This window comes from Schistocerca nitens, chromosome 9, assembly GCF_023898315.1.
Source record: "Schistocerca nitens isolate TAMUIC-IGC-003100 chromosome 9, iqSchNite1.1, whole genome shotgun sequence".
Lineage (NCBI taxonomy): Eukaryota > Metazoa > Arthropoda > Insecta > Orthoptera > Acrididae > Schistocerca > Schistocerca nitens.
This window is the reverse complement of record NC_064622.1, coordinates 260,089,292-260,111,213: the sequence shown is the minus strand read 5'-3', so window position 1 is coordinate 260,111,213 and position 21,922 is coordinate 260,089,292. Positions and strand designations below refer to the sequence as shown.

General features: G+C 41.4%; 1 protein-coding gene across 1 annotated transcript in view; it reads left to right on the top strand.

Moving 5' to 3' along the window:
* Positions 1–21,339, top strand: part of LOC126203667 (uncharacterized protein CG3556-like) — a 122,107-nt gene extending 100,768 nt beyond the window's left edge. Inside the window, exons 6-8 of the mRNA XM_049938032.1 lie at positions 7,380–7,671; positions 10,513–10,667; positions 18,886–21,339. Of these exons, the coding sequence (XP_049793989.1) occupies positions 7,380–7,671; positions 10,513–10,667; positions 18,886–18,947 (509 nt within the window). The 3' untranslated portion in view covers positions 18,948–21,339. The remainder of the gene's footprint in view (positions 1–7,379; positions 7,672–10,512; positions 10,668–18,885) is intronic.
* Positions 21,340–21,922: the final 583 nt, after the last annotated feature.

The window sequence follows — 21,922 nt, the reverse complement described above, 5'->3', positions numbered from 1 at the left end:
GGAACCGCGCGACCGCTACGGTCGCAGGTTCGAATCCTGCCTCGGGCATGGATGTGTGTGATGTCCTTAGGTTAGTTAGGTTTAAGTAGTTCTAAGTTCTAGGGGACTGATGACCTCAGCTGTTAAGTCCCATAGTGCTCAGAGCCATTTTGAACCATTGGGTAGGACGCAGAGACCCCGTAGCATGGCCTGCTAGATCACCACACTTAAACTCCTTGAATTTTTATCTCTGGGCGCATCTGAAAAGCGTCGTTTATGCTGAAGCAGTTTCTGATATGCAGACCCTTCAACAATGTCTTCACAATGTCTGGGACGCTGTTCAGAGAGACACCGGAAAGTGCGAAAAAGTGCGGCAGCCTATGATGCGACGAGTGAACGGATGCGAAGCAGCTCCGTACTGTGATCCGGGGCGATTTGTTGTAGCTGAGTCGGCCGAGATGGCCGAGCGGTTCTAGACGCTGCAGTCTGGAACCGCGCGACCGCTACGGTCGCAGGTTCGAATCTTGCCTCGGGCATGGATGTGTGTAATGTCCTTAGGTTAGTTAGGTTTAAGTAGATCTAAGTTCTAGGGGACTGATGACCTCAGAAGTTAAGTCCTACAGTGCTCAGAGCCATTTGAACCATTTTTTTATTGTAGCTGAACGCACGCCGTCCATATCCAGAAACATGTTCATGGGACCTTTTTCCTCAATTTCCAGTCAGAAATCCGTTCCTGCAGTTCGTCGGTTTTATTAATGTTCACCTCGTATATATTTTTATAGCTCTGTAGGTCCTAAACCAGTTGTACTATGATGTTCAGCATAGGCTTATGTTTTTCATCTCGACGAGACCTTAAGTGTGTTATACATAACTGTAACATAGCTGTGCTGCTTCGTACCTTTTCGAATGTGACTGTGGTTTTAACATTTCCGTTAGTCGGCCGCATGCTTTCACGGTGGACACAAAGGACTACTGACCGCACGCACCGTGTGTTATTATCCAAACTCGACCATCTCGAGCCCTTCTGCCCTCCTCCTGACAAGTATATCTGTCGGCCAATCCCTTTGGGGAGGCACTTAGGGAGACGTTAGATTCAACACGGTGATATCTCTCTCTAATGCCAGCATGACGTGTCCACGTCCAGTTTCGACTGTTAGTGATGTGCATCGTCCTTTGTGGTTGTACCGAGTCTGAGCGCAGTGAACCTCTCGTGCAACGAAGCCCACATCTGGTTACTTGCTGCCGTGAGTGGTTGCCGTTTTCAAAATTTAATTATTTCTGAGCATTACAGTAATGTGTAGCTAAGCAGGTTATGTTCATTTCAGAAATGCTGTCTGCAAATGCACAATTATTGCTTGTGCCTCACTGGAATTAAAAAGTGTAAACGTATGTATAAGTTGCATGCCAGTGAGGAATTCATACCTTGCCTCATCTTATTCGCTTTGACATGTTTATTGACTTCTTTATAATTGTTATGTTTATTCATTTCTAGACCTATACGTAACGTAGTCTAGTTACGTGTACAAAATTATACGTGCTTTATACATCAGAATAATAAATGTAGTAACACCATAACTCTCTTCTGAAGTCGGTAAAACATTGCAAATACGGAGTATCGTTGTCACTGTGCTAGCCATTCTTGCACACGAATTAAAGCGACAACTCATATATCTTATTAAATTGGAACGTTTATGCAATTTTGGAAACTACTGCTACCTTTTCTTTCTTTGAAAATGAGAACTTGCAAACTTCATGCTCGTTATTTAAAGATGTATTACAAAAAGCACTTAAAAACAGCCACAATGATAAAAGTTTTCTTGTATTGTGAAGTTTGATAGAATTAAGGCTTTCACGGCCGGATGACTTTGCTGCTGGTAAACGTTTCGGGGAATGAGATCGTGGTCCACGAAACTCTTCTATTCCTAACGTCTCGTCCAAATCTGTGTTGAACATCTTCAGAGGCGTTGTCCCTCCGTTGAGGAACAACGCCTCTCTTTGTGTAATACGTTCTAATTTGTGCAAAAAATACAATTGCACTCGAAAGTAAACGGAACAACGACGAAAACCAACACAGGGAACATTCCCCTACCGGTACCGGAATACATTTCATCTGCATATGTTCTTTAATTAAAGATGTTCTTGCCTGGAAAAGAAGGCTACAAAAATAACTAAGTTGAATAACTAAGTTGTAATTTTTCTTTTATGCTTTGTAGATGGCCGAGACTAAGTTACCTTTCAGTTCTTCTCAAATTTATCTTGTTTGTTTCACCAGATGATTACCGTGTCTTGGATAGTTACTGGCTTCTGCGTGTTTCATGCTTTATTTGTAAATTATTGACAATGACAAATCTCACCTGGTAAAGAGCGCTCTTATATATACATAACAACGAATATTATAGTACATACTTTTATTAAGTTTATAATACGGCCCCAAAATCTTTTAGAAACGTGAAGATAAAAAGAAAATATTAGAAGCGGCATGACGCGGACCGGCAAATCAGATATATCACACGTCTAAACTCGGCATATCTATCCACTACATCACCAGGAACATGTGCCTTTTGTGGTTTAACTACCGATCTGTTATTACTTCGCAGTTTATTATAACAAATCTTACTGTAACCTGCCCCCTTTCTAATCGGTCTAGTGGATTGCCATATGTCTGGCCGTGATCGCGTATGCGTAATGAAATTTTTCAGTGAGTAAGACTATCTTTGCCGAAGGAAAATAATACCAGCTAGTAGGAGGATAGTACACAATAGACCCTTCGGAACCAATAATCTATTGTAAACTTAACCTAAATACTGATGATAATTTGGAAATGGGTGGAAATTCAGTGCAATCGCTCACGAACCACACAGTGGGGATAAACGTACCACGTAATGTTTAATATAAAATAATACTGATTTGCAAAAAAGGGTTATTAAACCATAGCCAGCCCTCTACGAGAATGAATCTCCAGAACTTTAAGGAAGGTAATGGCAAAGAAAAAGCAAATAATCACTGGCGTGGCAACAGAAGGCTATGCTTTTCCACAACGCATTAGTTTATGAGAAAATAAATGAATCAGAAAGCACTGCGTTTGGATTTACTTGATCAGAAATGCTAAATTTTGAAAGCAAAGTTAAATGAAGTTACTGGTTAAAAAATGACTAGCTGTAAATGAAACTTATTACGAAAACATGACTATCAGTGACCTCAGCTTAACGTAATGTAAAATTTAGAAAAAAGTAAGCAATTTACTTTTGATTATTGAAAGACTGAATTGAATTTACTTTAAGCAAAGAGCAACTGATTTTGCTTTTAATATTAGAACAAGAAAATACATACCAAGCCAGAAGAAGTCATTGTCTAAGCTATGTACAGAATAAATGAAATTATGCACTCTTAATTTTTGCTTTATCTTTATTTATAAGTTTTTCCAGCGAAATTTTACATTGCTTCAAGTGACTGAAGGCAGTACTCAAAATCAGAAAAGCCTGTGTTATGGAATACAAGAATTAACAGTTATTGAGGCAGCAAAATTTAGACTGAAACTGGTCATTAGCTAACAAACAAAACTGGCAGTAAGCAGTTAATCAGTTTTCACATTTTTACGACACTCGGTGATTGTATGGAAGGAAAGGGACCCTTCTAGGTATTAGTGTCTTAGGGCAATGACAACACAGTTGCCTTACAAGTTTTAACTATTGCAGGTTATTATCGAAGAAAATTATTAAAGTTTGTGAAAGAAATGCCACTGGGTACTGACTGTATAATATTAGTTAACATTCTCACGATGTTGCAGCCATGAAGACGACGAAGAATGTAGCCGGCGACAATGCTGAGCTGCTACTGTTGCTGCGGCTGGTTGAGAACCACAAGTCGTTTCCAGCAGTTTACAATATAATTACTATCAATTATATACATTCACAATTATATACACTGTTACACCTATCACATATTAAATAAAGTTTCTGTAACAAAGCCTACAGGTCCAAAATTAGAAGTGCAGTAGTACAAGATACTAACTGATATTAAATGGCGAAAAATTCTGGATGGTGCAGAAGGTATTTTATCTGCATTTTCGGTGTTACAGTGTCACTGTCGATGCGTTTTCGAGACATCCTGACTATTTGAAACAGAAAACATTCATAGGGCATACGCGGTGTGTGGGCAAAGTAATGAGACTGACAGCACTGCGAGTGATCTGGCAATGTTGTGTTCTTCCACTTGTGTGTTCATCCCTTCCAGACGCTCAGTCCGAAATTTCAGCTCCGTACAGCCATCACGCGATTTCTGAGAACGCCATCAGTGAAGTTGTGCCTTTGTTTTCTGTTACGAAAATGGAACAACCGAATTTAGGGCAACGTTAAGCAATCTAGTTTTTTGTTAAACTTGAGGATCCGTGACTGTGACCTTTGAAAAGTTAAAACAAGCTGTGGGGAACATTCCTTATCAAGAGCGCAAGTTTTTCGCTGTTACAAATCATATTTGTGAGGTCGAGATCACATTGAAGACGTACCTTCCTCAGGGAGACCTTCAACGTCAAAAATCGAAGTGAACGTCGAACGCGTGATATTGTGAGATCAGACTGACATTTAACAATAAGGATGATGGGTGGTCTGTTAAACTTAAAGAATGAATCAAGCGAGACCGGACATTGCAGACGTGTGCAGAAACAGTTAAACTGATCAAAAGTTTAGTAATAAATTTATGACTTGCAGTACATTCAGTTGAACTGAGTGCTTAGAAAAATATTCAAATATTAAACAGAATTACTAACAAAGAGAGAGAAGATGGGAGGTTGGAGGAGGAAACATTTCTTTAAAGTGAAATTTTAATGATCCATTGCAAGCAAAAGACAATGTAAAGAAAATGAAAGAGTTTAGTAATAAATATTTTGGCCAGTTTGACATTCTTTGTTTCTGCACTTAATATTACGATCTGTTTCACACATGTAAGTTGTTTACCTTCAACCAAATACTACATTGTATTACTTTGGTTGTTAGATTAGAGCTTCACTTGTTAGCATGAGCCGCATTGTTTTTATCTTTAACATAGCATTATTTGCGTGTTTTCCGCGTACTGCTTAAACTATTTCGGTCAGTTAATTTATTATTGATTTTCGATGTGAATAAGCCTTCTGGGGACAACTGCTCTGTATAATTATTATACTGCTAACAATTTTATTGACTATGGTTGACCTGCAACAGCAACTTGTAATAGTTTGAACCATGGTGTGATACTCTTGCTAATTATGCCTGTAAGTACGATGTTTATAACCTTACACTAAATTGTCAAATAGTACAATCTCTAACTTTTGTATTTCCTCGTTTAGGCTAAGCTTGAAAATTGTCTGTGACATAAATAAGACAGTTAAAGGTTTTCAACATGAATTTCAACGAGTATCTTCAATGAATTGGTGTGGATAATTGTGAGAACTCATTTTATTGTAATTTTATAAAACTACTAGCGAATATGTCAATGCTTAGCAAGTGCTAAATATGTATAGGAATCGAATATATATGGTTCAAATGGCTCTGAGCACTATGGGACTTAACTGCTGAGGTCATTAGTCCCCTAGAACTTAGAACTACTTAAACCTAACTAACCTAAGGACATCACACACATCCATTCCCGAGGCAGGATTCGAACCTGCGACCGTAGCGATCGCGCGGTTCCAGACTGTAGCGCCTAGAACCGCTCGGCCTCGAATATATATTCTAATCTACTTGCCCCCCCCCCTTCTCTCTCTCTGTCCATTTCTCTCCGTCTCTGTCTCTGTCTCTCTCTCTCTCTCTCTCTCTGTTATATCCTAGCCAGTAATGCCAACCGAGCCCGCTGCCAAAAGGTTGGCAGCATCAAAGTCCGGACGCCGTCCGCATAAGCAGCGCCAGCGATACAGGAAATCGCCGCAAGTCTGCGCGCGCCACCGCTGGCTTCTGGCTTCTTAAGCGCTGGAGTCGCGAGCGCTAGGACAGTTCTGTATTCGCCGCTCAGTTGTATACTCGCCACCGAATTGTGTACTTGCTAGTCAGTTGTGTGTTCATCGCAGCAGAGTTGTTGTTTGTCGTCAGCCGACGCTGACCTAGCCGCTCCGACTCGAACTAGACAGATTTCTGTAGACCATGTTCACCACTGTGTTCTGTATCGTCGTTAATAAAGATAAATACCGACTTTCATTTAATCCGAGTGTTTGGGTTTTCATCTTTCTGTTCACTGTTCCAGCGGACCGGTCGGCCCGCTATTAAAAGTGTGGCGGTGACTTCGTAGGCCGTTTCTACAGCGAAGTGTTGTCGCTATGAAGGCCGTCACAAAACTCTCTCTCTCTCTCTCTCTCTCTCTCTCTCTCTCTCTCTCTCTCTCTCTCTGTACGTCTCCTCCTCCCCCCATCTCTCTGTGTATAACCTCCTCCCCCCTTCTCTATCCACCTGCTGCTCCTCCCTCAAAATTCATTTTTGTTTGAAAGTTCAGTATTTCCATCTATTTTCAGCCCCCCCCTCTCTTTCTCTCTATGCATAACTTTCTTCTCCCCTCTTTCTCCTCTTCCTCGTCCTATGTTCATTTTTCTCTGAACGGTCAGTAGCTCTATGCATCTCCTTCAACCCCCCTCTCTCTGTGCATAAACACCTCCCCCCTCTCTCTGTCCATCTCCTCATCCTCGTCTTCCTTGTCCTCGTCGTCCTCGTCGTCGTCGTCCTCGTCGTCGTCGTCGTCGTCGTCGTCGTCGTCCTCGTCCTCCCACTATGTCAAATTTCTGTTTGAATGCCTAGTAGCTCCATACATCTCCTCCTCCTTCCACCCCCCAATCTCTCTGTGGATAACACCTCTAACAGGTGGTGCTCATGCACGGTTGTTTACATCTTTGGGCGGGTTTAGTGTCATCTCTGAACAGTCAAAGGGCCTGTGTCTGTGACACAAAGTCCACAGTCAACGTTTATCTTCAGGAGTTCTGGGAACCGGGGTGACGCAAAACTTTTTCGATGTGTATAATACCTTAAAGTATACGGCTGATGGTAAATTTTATTGACATTGACAATTTTAGTAAATCGGTCAACAACGTTTCTAGATTTTCCGCAACAACATTTCCGCTTTATATATTACCTATATATCCGTTGGATGTTCCAAAAATTTTCTTTCGTTGAAACCTTGCCCTGACAATAACGAACACAACAACAAAAATCGACCAAATCGGTTAAGCTGTTATCAGGTGATGATGTTTCATACATCCGGCAATTGATTTTTATACATGTAGATTACACCTGAGGCGTGTCCATGGCGTAGCCTGGAACACTGACATACAATAGAGAATTTAATGTAGTGGTATAGAAACCTTCATCTAACGCTACAATTACTGACAGCCAGTTTTTGTGCTCCTGGGAGTACGTGCAGGCAGTCCTCTGATGCCACCTCCACAGGCCCGGTGTCCTTCGACTTCGGCGGCAACTCGGCCCCTCTGGCGCCGCCGCTGGCCGCGACGACATCCCCCGGGCGTCCCGACGGCGACTCCAGCGCCGGATCCGGCGACGAGGTGGTGACGTCATCCGGCAGCCGCAACTCGAGCCAGCAGCCGGACGAGGTGACGGTGACGTATTCGCTGTGGGTGGGCACCGAGGTCTCCGAGAACTACTCGCTGACCCTGCGTCCCGCGCGCAACTCCAGCTTCTACAACGTCATGATGCTCGCCGCCCAGCAGGATGAGCACTACCAGTGAGTCGCTCCCTGACGGCATCTGTATAGCCTGGCTCACACATTAAGTCCAAATATTTCTATGTAAAGCTGGAGGGGGACAAAGGAAAGGAAAGGGAAGAAACTAATTATATAAGCTACGTCTGGGATTTATGCTGAAATAGCGGCGGCGAGTGAAAATGTGTGACGCATGGGGACTCGAAGCCGGGATCTCCTGCTTACTAGGTAGTTGCGTTTACCCCTGCACCACCCGGGCACAGGTTTATCGTAAATATCTTGACTATCCCAGTACGCTCCCCAGCTAACCCACACTGCCACCTAGTGCCACCTATGCGCAGTCCCCGTCTACGTCATCCACACTCACTAATTTTTAGATTCCCACAGGAGGTAAATGTGCATCCACATTGAAGGTTGTGGATGAATTACCCACTGATGCAAATCAGTTATATGAAAATGTTGTGTCTGTCCCAAAGAACATTCGTATAACTGTTTCTCTTCGCTGAGCAATTAATCTAAAACCTTCAGTGGGGGATTTACATTTACGTTCGACCTCCAGTGGGAATCTAAAAATTAGGGAGTTTGGAGAATATGGACGAGGCTGCGGATAGGTGGTGCTAGATGGTAGTGTGTGTCAGGCGGGGAGCATACCGAGATAGTCAATACACTTACGATCAACAGAGTGTAAGGGTGGTGTACTCGTTAATGGAGCCGCCTAGAAAGCACGAGATTCCGTGTTGGAGTCACCGTCTGGCACACATTTTCACTTGTCGCTGCTGATACCGCATACAGTGCCACACCAATAATTCTTTCCCTTTCCTTTGCTTTCATCCGCCTCCACCTTCAATTACGTCATATGTATCACAGCTGTGGATTCTGTCTACTGTCTGTTCTTTCGGACATGTCCTGAAGAACAGACTCCGCGCTTTTATATGATTAAATATTTTTGTTCTGTAATTTAGGAGAGAGTGTTGTACCTAGGAACACACGATGTTTCTTGGGTGCTGTATCAACCTAGTGCCTTTTTTTTACTATCATGAGAAAGAACAGGCACTGGAAGCCGCCATAAGCAGTTTCTTTCATTTTCCACTGTTTTTGTTGTTATTATAGAACATGAGGTTGTGTTTTGTGCAGCCTTGTAAGTTTTAAGAGTTCCACATATTTAAGTGCTAACGGGAAAGTGGACTACGTGTCACTATAGTCTGTCTATTTTGTATCCATGCAGCCACATTGCAACAACTGACGTGCTGCCCAGGTGAAAATACGTAAGCATTTATGGCTTTCTTTTGCCATGTGCACTTAGAGGAACTACTCACTGTAAAAACATACGACAAGTAATGGCTTATTAGTCTCCAATGCCATAAATAATACTGATGTAATGTTGTTCGGTACATTGTCCTCAGTCATCAATAGAAATATCGACACTTATACTCGCTACCTCCTGTATATGGAAGCTTTTTTTATGGTACTTCAGTTACAAAGTAAAATTCTGTATGTTTTTAAAATTAGTTTCATAACATATGGAAGCCATGCTTTGTCAGTCGTGCACAGTCTTCTTGTGACCTTCAATCGGAAGGTCTTTTCACCATGGAAAACTTGATATTTACAAAATAACTCAGTGTCTTAAAAAATGGTTCAAATGGCTCTGAGCACTATGGGACTCAACTGCTGTGGTCATCAGTCCCCTAGAACTAAGAACTAATTAAACCTAACTAACCTACGGACATCACACACATCCATGCCCGAGGCAGGATTCGAACCTGCGACCGTAGCAGCAGCGCGGCTCCGGACTGGAGCGCCTAGAACCGCACGACCACCGCGGCCGGCTCAGTGTCTTAAACGTTTTAGCAATTTTCCCGTCTTGAAAATGGCAATTTCTGTTAGTTTACAACGGTTCTATTTCAAAATGTGTTTAACTTTGGTTTTTCAAACTACTATTTCTTATTTGCGTTTCACTTACTGATAATTGCTGTATAATAGAATAATAATGTAACATACAGACTATTAAACATAGTACTAACAGGATTTTCTCAATTGCAAGCATTTAGATTTTTATATAGTATTTGTTGCTGGGTACATGACCATATTGTACCTTTGAACAGTTATTCACATTTGGAAAAACCTTACTTATTGCGGGGTAATTTCTGAAATTTCAGAAAATATCTACTACAAACGTAAAGTGAATCACGTCATTTGAAATGGAATAAGAAAACACATTGAACTTCTATTATACGGCCAGCTAGAGGCGAAAGTGTTCCAAGGTACAGCACTCTCCCTTACTAACCACACAATCATCTTCATGTGATCATCAACATATTGTTCTCATCAGCAAAACGATATATCGTCACGATTACATCATTATATGCCGGTCAGTATCATCATCTCAGTCGCTACATCCAACCCATGTCCCTCTAACCACATCTTTCTCATCGTACTACACATTTCCAACAGTCTCTCTCTCTCTCTATCTCTCTCCCTCTCTCTCTCTCTCTCTCTCTCTCTCTCTCTCTCTCCATCACTATGATGCATATATTCATTCCCAAAATACATCTTTTCGTTATCAGGTTACATTATGCTAACTGATCGTCCACCACTGCTATCTTATCACATTCTATATTAGAATCACCACCATCCCATATCACTACCACTACCATCATAATGACCACAGTCATTGCGATCATCATATTACAAGCACAAACACCACCATTGTACCATCACTATTACCATAATAATTATTATAGTACCAGCAACCACCACCAGTCACAATGTGTACATGCTGCTACACTTGTTTTGTCTGTTGTAACCAATCATGCTGAAATTCCGTCAAGCCCACTTAACGACTTCTCTCGTTCTGACTCTGTACAGGTTCGAGGCGACGGAGTGGCCTAACGGGCACTATGTACACACACTGGCGGGTCGCAAGGAGGAACCAGCCAGCTACCTGTTCTGGCTGCTGTACCAGACGCCCACACTGCCAAACCCTGCAGATCCCCCATCAAATCAACTCATCACGCCTGTTGGTATGTTGTTCGAATTCTGTCACGCCAGTGCAACAACACGAGCGGCGTTTCGTTTGTGACACTACAGACTTCTCTCTGTTTTGTAAATTTTGTGTTGATTTTCATCCATGGATGCATGACATAGATATAGTGACCTGAGGAAGTAAATTGAAAAGGAGTTGTGTTACAGTTCAGTCAGAATAATTGGAAGTAGAAGAAGAGCTTAAAACACATTGTGTATGGAAAGATGAAGATCGTAGGGTAAATTACGGAATCAGAAGGAAGATTTAGTAGGGTACAGTACGCTGGTAGGCTATTAGGTGACAACATGTCACTGAAATGAATCAAATACTATAATTAGTTTTATTGTCATCGGATTAAGCAAGAATAACCTCTGAATCGGGCTACAAATATGAAACCGAACACTACTGTCACATTTCATGTCGTCCAGATGTACGTACTAATTTCTGTGATCCTCGGATAGTCTTTCCATAATACCGAGTCGGCAAAAATGTTTACCTGCATCTCAGTGGTTATCAACACATGAAAATCCACACCAACAGACTACCAGAGAATCGAAGATCAAAGGCGTCAACCACGACCTGCTAATGGTGTCCCTGTACTTCAGAAACTCGACAACATATGGGCATCTTCTGTTGGAAAAGGAAAATCATGTCTTTCGCTGTATACGCATTTGCTGTTCTTCGTTTTTGATGCTAGAAAATCACGAGTGAACAAATATGTTGATAGTCTTACAGCTGCTCCAGGTTCTACGGTTGATGTACTGCTCCATTTCCTCAGTTACTTCCTCTGCAGAGCATCTTCCCTGGCTGGCTTGCAAACTTAATATAATTCTTACAGCTGCATGCTTATTATCCAGACCACACTTCGTGCCGTACAGATCTGTCTCTGCACTTAATAGATTTATTTATGAGGCAAGCCCCAACAGCAGGCCCTCAATTCAACAGCTCCGAGGTTGCAGTTCCACAGTCTCATTTTATGCTTGAGAGATTTTAATTTTTTTTTAATCATTTGTCTTCTGGCTGGTATGTGCGGTCCTCCACGAATTTCTCTCATGCGCCAATTTCTCTATATCGGCGTGGCACTTGCGACCTACCTTGTTTGTTGGACGTATAGCAATCGTTGTCTTCTCCTGCAGTTTTCACAGCTCCACTAGTCCCATGGAATAAAGTCCATGGAAGTTATTCCCTGATGTCTCAACACGCGTCCTATCGCCCTGTCCCTTCTTCTTGTCAATGTTTCCCATACGTTCCTTTCTCCGCCGGTTCTACGGGTAACCTCCCCTTTCCTTATCCTATCAGTCCTCTCAATTTTCAACATTCTTCTGTATCACCACATTTCAAATACTTCGATTCTCTTCTGTTCTGGTTTTCCCACTGTCCACGATTCACTGTCATACAATGCTGCGCTCCAAACGTACATTCTCAGAAATTTCTTCTTCAGATTAAGACCGATATTTGATACTGACATACTTCTTTTGTCCAGGAAGTCCCTCTTTACCTGTGCTAGTCTGCTTTTTGTGCCCTTCCTGCTTCACCCATCATGTATTATTTTGCTTCCAAGGTAGTAGACTTCCTTTTTGTCTACTTCGTGATCACCAATGTTTACGTTAAATTTCCCGCTATTTCATTTCTGGTACTTCGCGTTACTTCCGTCATTCTTCGGTTTACTCCCAATCTAGATTCTGTACTTATTTCACTTTTCACTTCCATTCAACAGTCCTTGTAATTCTTCTTCACTTTCACTTTCACTGAGGATAGTCAAATCACCAGCTAATCTTATAATTTGAATGAAAAATAACAGTAACAGCTGCTATGAGAAGCTTTATTGATTTTCTGTTGATTCACCACTCGTTCCGTGACTACAAAATCACATCGTCAGGTGTCAAACGACTGACCTAAAGAAGATCCAAAAAACTTCTTTTTAGTCTGTGTAGCGTAAACTACATAACAAAATTTCTGATTGCATTAGAAATTACAAAAGGAAGACCATGGACCTTTTCTAGACAGAGAAGACGCCCCTCAATAAAACACAGGTGTCCCCTACCATAACGCTGATCATAGTACAAAAATGTAACGTCAGATAAGTTGACAGTGAATTATATGTGAGTTGAACCTAGAACAAACAAGAATACTGATACTCAATCAAAATACAAAAGAATCCTGATGATAAATAACTGTCTCTGCGTCCGAACAGGCTTCGTAAGGCCCGGCGGTACCGACCGACGGCCTCGTCATCCTCGACCCACAGGCGTCACTGGATGCGGATATGGGAGGCATATGGTCAGTATACGACTCTTCCAGTCATTGTCAGTTTTAGTGGCCGGAGCCGCTATTTTTCAATCAAGCAGCTCCTCAACTGGCCTCAAAAGGGCTGAGTGCACCCCTCTCGTCAACAGCGCTCAGCAGACACGGACGGTGATCCATCCAAGTTCTAGCCTATCCCGACAGCGCTTAAATTCGGTGATATGACGGGAACCGGCGTCGCCACTGGGGTAAGGTCGTTAGAGATATATGATGATACTCAAGCGAAATTGAAAATTCGTGCTGAGAATCCCCAAATAAACAATTCTTACACAAGCAGCGATGATAGTACGTGAGCTCGGCGTCCCGACCCACAGTATGGCGTATACTGACAACTCGGGAGTAGTCCACGGAAATATTGCCCTGTCACATATGGGTTAAAAGAAATGCCCGGCTAAGACGAGTCGTAGCTTCGATAGTCATAAAAGACTCTGTACACTGATATTTTAATCTAAATTAGAATTAAAATACGTGCCTGAAGGGAAAATAGGAGGACATCAGTACAATGAAAAGTTGATACAGTTAAGTATCTCTTGGGAGAAAGATAAATAACAGTGAGACAAATACATAATATCAAAAGACGTATTATTGGAATGGATTGTCTCCTAACAAAATGTAAAAATAAAATAATAGGACTGTGTGCAGCGAAAGTGTCCACAAAATATAAAATTTCAATGAACTTAAGCTTCGAATATTATAGTAAGATATACGCAAAACCCATTTACTTTTTTAAACGAGGCTGTCACATTTAAAAGACCCGTGGGAAAAAAGAGTAAAAGTTATAAAACTTACAATCAACGGACAGGCAAATACAAAAGCAGTAAAGATTATAAACTCCAAAATTTTTTTCTTTAAATTGAGAGTTGGCAACAACATCAGAGGAAGTCATGACCACGATGGTAAACGTAAGTGCAAGTACCTGGCCGCACATACCAATTGTATTCAGAGCAGAAGAGAGCCAGGTTCAAATTTCGTAAGTATCTAAGAATCATAAAACGGGACCAAAGTATTTGCCAACTCTACTAGAAAGAACAGGTCACCTCCACGATATAGCCACATCTCTTTCGCATGTCTTCCTTGTAGATAATCAAAATTGTACAAAGGGCGTTCAAAATGTTTTTCACAATCGTCTCTAACTTTTTTGTTTTTTGCAGGAGGAGAATGAAATTTTTTGTGAACATACTTTGAACATTTAGGTATACATTGAGCCTACTCAAAGTCGCCTCCATCAGCTGTGACGCATCTAGCCCAACGTTCTTTCCATGATGTAAATGCACTTTGGTAAAACTCTGGGAATTGACCTTTACACCATCGCTTGACACAGGAAATAAGGTCTTTCTCACTGTCAAATGTTTTACCGCGCATGTGAGAATTAAGAAGACCAAGGAGGTAAAAATCAGACGGAGCCGAGACCGGACTGTAGGAAGGATGAGGAACAATTTTCCAACCCATTTTTCTGACTTTGTCCTGCGTCATAAAGGCTGTATGGGGTTTGGCATTGTTATGGTGTAGTCTGATGAGCTGACCCTGAAGCTGTGGTCTGTGGGTCTTGATGGCATGCCGCAGCTTGTCCAATGACAAACAGTAGCGGTCCCGGTTAATTGTGGAGCCAGGTTCCAAAAAGTCAATGAAAATGACACCACACTGATCCCAGAAGAAGGAGGCCATCACCTTTCGGTCTGCTGTTCGTCAAAGTCTTGGTTTCTTCTTCCGAGGGGAACCCGGATGACGCCACTCCATAGATTGGGTTTCGCTCTCAGGTTCGGACAAAAATAGTCATGTTTAATCCTGGGTAATGACGTCCTCAAAACACTGTTTCCGCTCTTCAGTAAAGGTCTTCATGAGACCCTCGCACACATTCTTCCGCATCGTTTTCATTTCTCTTGTCAATAATCTAGGCACCCAACGTGCACAGATTTTTCTGTACCCTAGTGACTGTACCAGTGATACCACACTACCCAATGACAAACGAGTCATTTCAGCAAGCTGTCGTGTCGTCACACATCTGTCATTTTGGGCGATTTGATCAATGGTCTCCTTATTCACATCACTCACTGCCGTCGATGGTAAACCGCATCGTGAATTGTCCAGTAGAGAGAAATCACCTTCTTTAAACTTCTGCAACCACCGCTGGATTCTGCTGCGATCCACTGTGTCCTCCCCATAAACAGGGAGCAACTTCCTGTGAATCGATGTTGCCGTGTCATCGCCGGTCTTGAAGAGGAACTCCATCACCGACCGTTGTCACAACCTGACATCTACATCATGGTCCATTATGGCTCACCTGTAAATGAAAAAAACTACTTTTATATACCAACTTATAACTAAATGGTCCAAGTATGTTCACAAAAAACTTCATTCTCCTCCTTCAAAAAATAAAAAAAAAGAGGCGACTGTGCAAAACTTTTTGAACGACCTTTATAATTACGCCACCATGCTTTGTTGTCTAATCGATGGGGTTGACGAGGAATTTTGAGGAAGTGTACTGCTAGATGGATTATATAGAAAAGGGTTGAATGGGGAGTTGATAGATATAATCAATGAGTCTTTCATTCAAATACTGAGGCTGGAGGAAAATGTGGAAAGGCACGCATGAACAACATGCAGATGCTAAGCAAGCCTGCAGGTTGTGTTGTTTTATTTCTCTGTGGCACATCCTTAATACATTGCAAGCGTCAGTTGTGCTCAGAAAAGTGTTCTATAATGTTGTGAGTGCATTACGTCGCAGCTAAGCGAATTCGAGTTTGGGCAAATTGTTGCTGTTCATATGGTGGATGCTCTCAAAACCAAGGTTGCCGAGATGTTTAGTGTTTCAAGAGACACCGTACGGAAGATTTATATCACATACTGCGAAAGCAGAATAACATCTACCGCTAAAGCCGACGCGGACGGAAGTGTGTGTTGTATGATCGTGACAGACGGTCAATGAAAAAGGACTGCGACGAAAAATAGGAGGACGACAACTGTAAAGTTACTGCGCAACTGTATGTTGCACTTGCAAATCCTGTCAGTACTAAAACAACACGAAGGAAACTCCAGAAGCAGGGAATTATATGACGATCTGGAATACCAAAACCACACATCAGTGGTGCAAATAGCCGTAACAGGAAACCGTGGTACCGAGGCCATAAAATCTGGGCTGTGTAGAAATGGAAGAAAGTCATTTGGTCGCATGAGTCTTGTTTCACACTGTTTCCAGCTTATGCCCGAGTTTGCGTCCGAAAAGTGAAACATGACGGGGGTTCGGTGATGACTTGGGCAGCCATATTGTGGTGTTCCATGGGCTCGCTGTTACTCTCAAAGATCTCATTACTGCCAAGGATTATGTGAACGTGTTGTCAGACGAGGTCCATCCCATGCTACAGTGTTTCTTCCCCGTCTGAGGTACTGGGTTACGACAGGGCCTCTATTCACATAACTTACATCTTCCATGACTGGTTTTGTAAGCAGGAGGATGAATTGTCACATCTACCCTGTCCTCCATAGTCACCAGATCTTAATATTATTGATTCTTTGTGGTCTACTTCGGAGAGAAGGATACGTCATGGCTATCCACCTCCATCATCGTTATCTCAACTTGCCAATGTTTTGCAGTAAGAATGCTATAAGATCACCATGAAAACCGTTCACGACCTGTATTTACGAGGGTGAGTCAAATGAAAACCTTAAATTTGTAATAACACATCGAAATTTCCCGCCGTTACCCTGTAAGTTGGTAAGCGTGCTACAAACAGCGTGCATAGTGGCCTCTAGATGGCAGCATAGTGCAGATGTACACATACCGTGGCAGCATCAATATAAAGATGGCCACCCCACTTGAGAAGTGCACCAGAGAAGAACAGCGTTCTGTTATTCGGTATTTGCGTAGTGAAGGAGTGAAACCTATTGAAATTCATCGACGAATTCAGTACGGCGATGCATGTTTGCCACAGCTGCAAGTCTACAGGTGGAGTAGAAAGTTCGCAAATGGTGTGACTTCAGTGGAAGATGCTCCTCGTCCAGGTCAGTCACAACGAGTTGTGACTCCACAGAACATTGCAGCAGTTGAAGCCATAGTGAAGGAAAACCGCCGATGACACTGAATGACATTGCAGCATGTTTACAGATTAGTCATGGTTCAGCACAGCACACTGTGCATGATGTGCTCCAGTTTCACAAAGTGTCGGCAAGATGGGTGCCACGGCAGCTGACTCCTAAAATGAGAGAACGATGTTCTGATGCTTGTGAAGAACTTCTTCGGCGTTTTGAATGAGAAGATGATGGCTCCGTTGCAAGAATCGTTACTGGGGACGAAACCTGGGTTCACTTCCACCAACCGAAAACGAAGTGTTGTGTACATAGTTCCGCGTAGTCAGCGCGTACACAACTTTCCCACTAGAGCGCGCCCCACTAAGCACAACAGCGCAGGCGCAGCGCTCGTCCGTCTCCACACTACGAGATGGCGCTGCCTCAGAGACGGACCAAATTCTGCTTCCGCCGATCCGCGTATTAATATGTAACGCAGCCAATGTGATTGCTGCTAACGTAGAACCTTTTCTCCTCGCGGATCACACTCTTGCAGTGATACATGAACGCGCGAGGTATTATAACGAGTGTACAGACCTCCGATTAGCCAGTCTGCATTAGTCTGCATTTATCTGCACCTGTCAGTACCAGTCTACATTAGTCTGTACCAGTCTATAGTCAAGTTTCAGTCTGCGCCTAATAAGATTACCATATCCCTGTACATAGCCATGAAGATAAATGAATAGACACTTTTTCAAGTATCAGAGGTATGTGAGAATAAGATTAACGTACCAAGACCAAAGGAACTTCAGATTGTCAATTTATTATTTTAATAAATGTGTGTGAAAATTAATCACGTTCTGTTTAAAGTTGGTCACCGTCAATCTGCTACTCTAAACGTGCAAGTGGCATTTCTATCGTCTGACCTAATAGCAGAAGATAAACATGCCACAATAAGACCACGAGACATATTGCTGACACCCGCCTACTTCGTTAGAGCGACAAGTCAAATAATCTGATGGTGTGTGTTCCGAAGGTCTTACAGTACGCACACCACACGAAGAGAGCGAGCAAGGAATGGCCCCATTCCACATCACCAATACTAAAGAAGTTTCTAACAGAACCATCAGCAGGGAAGGTTATGCTGACTCTCTTTTGGGACGAAAAAGGCGTTATAGGCGTTATTTTGGAGCATTACATGCCTAGAGGGACCACCGTCACCAGTGCATCATACTCAGATCTCCTAAAAAAATCATCTGCGGCCTGCAATCGAATCAAAGCGACGTGGATTGCTGTCAGCAGGTGTCCTTTTGCAACATGACAATGCAAGGCCCCACACTGCCCGTAAAACAGTTGCAACAATCACAGACCTGCATTTTGAGTGTCTTCCTCATCCACCATACTCACCAGACCTTGCCCCGAGAGATTTCCATATGTTTGGACCACTCAAAGACGCAATGGGAGGAAAGAAGTTCGGTTCTGATGAAGAGGTACGCCACGCGGTGCATGAGTGGTTGCGCTGACTACCATAAGAAGTTTTTTCTAAAGAAATTTATGCTCTTTGTAAGCGCTGGAGGACTTGCACTGAGCGTGGGGGAGATTATGTTGAAAAGTGATACATCTTTGTACCACTTCTGCACAATAAATAATATTTAAAAAAATATTTAAGGTTTTCATTTGACTCACCCTCGTATCCAATTCGCGATGACTGCGCGGTATTAGGCATCATAATCTATTGTGTTTATGGTGTTCCCATATTTTTATCCACCCCTGTGCACGTGGTTGTGTGTGTGTGTGTGTGTGTGTGTGTGTGTGTGTGTGTGTGTGTGTGTTTGTGACTTTTTTGTTGTTAACATAATCAGAAGTTTGAAGCCAACAAGACTAATTTCGTGCCCTTTTCCTGTCTGCAGGTGTTGACGGGCTGTTCGTGGACGAGGGTGACCACTACCTGTTCTGGTACAAGAAACTGTAACGCAGACGCGCGTCATGGCGTCTTCTCTTCCCTTCTCGCCGATACCCTCTTCCGGGTTTTCCTGTTTTCAACAATAGATCAGAACTGTTTTTTCGACAAGCTACCCAGAATTGAATTTGAAAAAACAATAATGAACTTTTTTTGCAACTTATCATTACTGCCTTTTGTAAAACGCACTCTCCGAAGAGTGTGGAGGGTGTTGGAACTAGGTTGTCGAATTTTCCGTAATTTTGCTACTGCCATCATAAATTTGTCAGAAATTTAGGCGAATCACATTGTTGTTTTACGGAAAATACAAAAAGAACCTACTATCCTAGTGAATACTCTGAGATTTGTATTGCAACATTTTCAGCATCACTTGACCACAAACTGTGTGGGTTTTCAGTATCTTCGTGTGATCTCCTTTCATATCCATGACTTCTCCATTATACATACTACAAGCTACCCAAAAATCTGACAGCAAAATTACCTTCAAAATGCGAAAAACTGTACAATTACACCTGTTTAAAGTAGATTCCTCTAAACACACCTAAGTAGTAAAAATATGCTCAGACGTTAAAGTTTGGCACAGAAAGCTTCACTTCACCTGTTTCGGAGAAGTATGGAAGCAAACGCTAGTCACACAACTTATCTCCAGTTTAATAGTCTGAGGTGTTCAGCTCATTGTGAAACTGCGTTTTCTATACAGTATTATAAGTTCTGACATGTCTAAGAGAAATGTGCTAGTCATTTGCAGAGAGAACCGAACTCATATAGCAATCCTTCTTTGAAGCTGATTCAGCAGTTCTTTCATGGCAGTATCACATTGTATGATTCAAGGTACAACGCTGACTACCTTCAACAGTGCAGGTTTCACAGGTACTTATTTGAAAACTGTGAATGTAACATTAAAATACTCCTTCATATAATTATTATCGACATTGGTACTGAACATTTTTTTATTTGTAATAGAATTCTCTCATGAAAAAAATTCAGCTCACTGCAATTACTTGCATTTTTCCAGATAACGTATTTAAAATGTTGACAAAGTTTATGAGTTTAATTTGGCTGTATGACCACAACATTTATATGAACCATTATTTTAGTGAAGCATTGTCATATGCAGTTACTGCTCTCTAAATGAAAAGTATTTTTAAAGGGGCATATTAGTTTTAATAATATAAATCTTATGGATGTACATGAATTGTAATTCTGTCTCTTCCACTGTTTTCCTAGCTTAACTCATTGTCACCGCTTCTGAGATGTTTCTAGCTGTAAAAGATATTGTCAGTCTTTATGGATCATAGGATTGTTAATATCCCAGTTTTTTTCACAGTTAACACAGAATTTTACCTTTCACCTTTCGTAACCTTTATTTTCAGAATCTACCTTCACAACAACAATGAGCTGTTCTCGAGTCAATGATGTGGCAGTAGATTCTATGTGATTTCTGGCACAACTCTAAAACCCATTATTCTCATGCACCCTTATCAATTTATATCAAGAAACTGTACCCTACTTCTTGTTTCACTGAGTGCTATTATTTGAAGTGGGAGCTAAAGTGATTTCCAACGTTAAGGTAAAATGGGAAATTGCCTGCATGTGATTCTGCTGGAATTTATTGTGCTAGTAATTTTTTCTTAAATAATTGTGAATGTGAATCAAAATCAATCCAGAATCCAATTTTATCAAAAAATATCAACCAAAAATAATAAATTACGGACATAATTCCTTTCTCACATTCACAACTGAATGAACACATTACACTCTCCTCCATAAATTTACTTTGTGTCCTTTAACATGAGATAATATATTTACTCAAGGCTAGAAATGAAATGGTGACAAGAAAAGTCGATGGAAATCAATGTTATATTTTTTTGTAAATGAAAGGGAGAATTTTTGTTTTCTTTTCAGCGTAATAAGCTTATCTCCAAGTGGAACCTACTATTCCCTTGTGTTTGCCTTTGACAACAATGCACAAAACAGCTAAAAAGAGAGAATGAATTTCCAGCTAGTTACTTTTAAGGTTGCTTATGAGATAACACCAATGGTGAAGATTAGCCAGCTTTAACTTGTCACAGCTCTTCTGTTGTCTTTCACTCTGTAAGTTAAAAGGAAAAGGAAGATAATTATGAAGTTGTTGTACACAATAATGAAGAAGCAGAACAATAAAAATTTGTGTTCCGTGCCTTTTTTGGACTAGAATAGATTTTGTTTATAGATACAAGCTGTACATTACCAGCTTGTGTTTCATGAAAGAGTAGGACTCTATGCCTGGCATTGTATGTGACATTGTAATTAAGTTAAGAGTTCTGCAAGATGGAAAACATACGTTTGTCATCCGCCATATACATGTAACTGCATATTACATATAAATGTGAACTGAACAATAAAGGTTTCTTATAACAACTTAGCTGTGTGAGGCACGTTCATCATATACCTCTGTACCAAAGATCACTAGCAAGCAGATTCTCTTCATGAGGACTAAATAGATTTCTTGGATAAGTATGAGTGTAGCACAGGGGTTCCCAAACTATTCCTCCTATGGAATACCTTGTTTTGGATGTTAAAAAATGTTAAAAACAAGAACTTGTTATATTTAGTGATTAGTTCCGCTTTTAAATCGTGACTAGTAACACAGAAATCATAATAAAATTTGAAAAACGGCAGTATCGTCAAAATATTGACCAAAAATGCCCTCTCACTCAGAGTTTATCATGCAGCATTTATTCACTTTTCGTGCAACATGACTGTTCCACAGAACACAGTTTTGGAAACCTTGGTCTAGTATTAAGCACTGTTAAAGCCAACAGTGTGTTAATCTACTGTGATAAATCATAGATATTGTACAGGGGTAAGCAAGTATGTAAGAAATTCCTAAATTTCATTTATTCGTAAGATCATGTAATTAATCACTTGCAGATGTAATATCCATTATATTTGCTACCATCCTTCTGTTTCTACACTACTTCAATTACTCACTCATTAGTAACGAA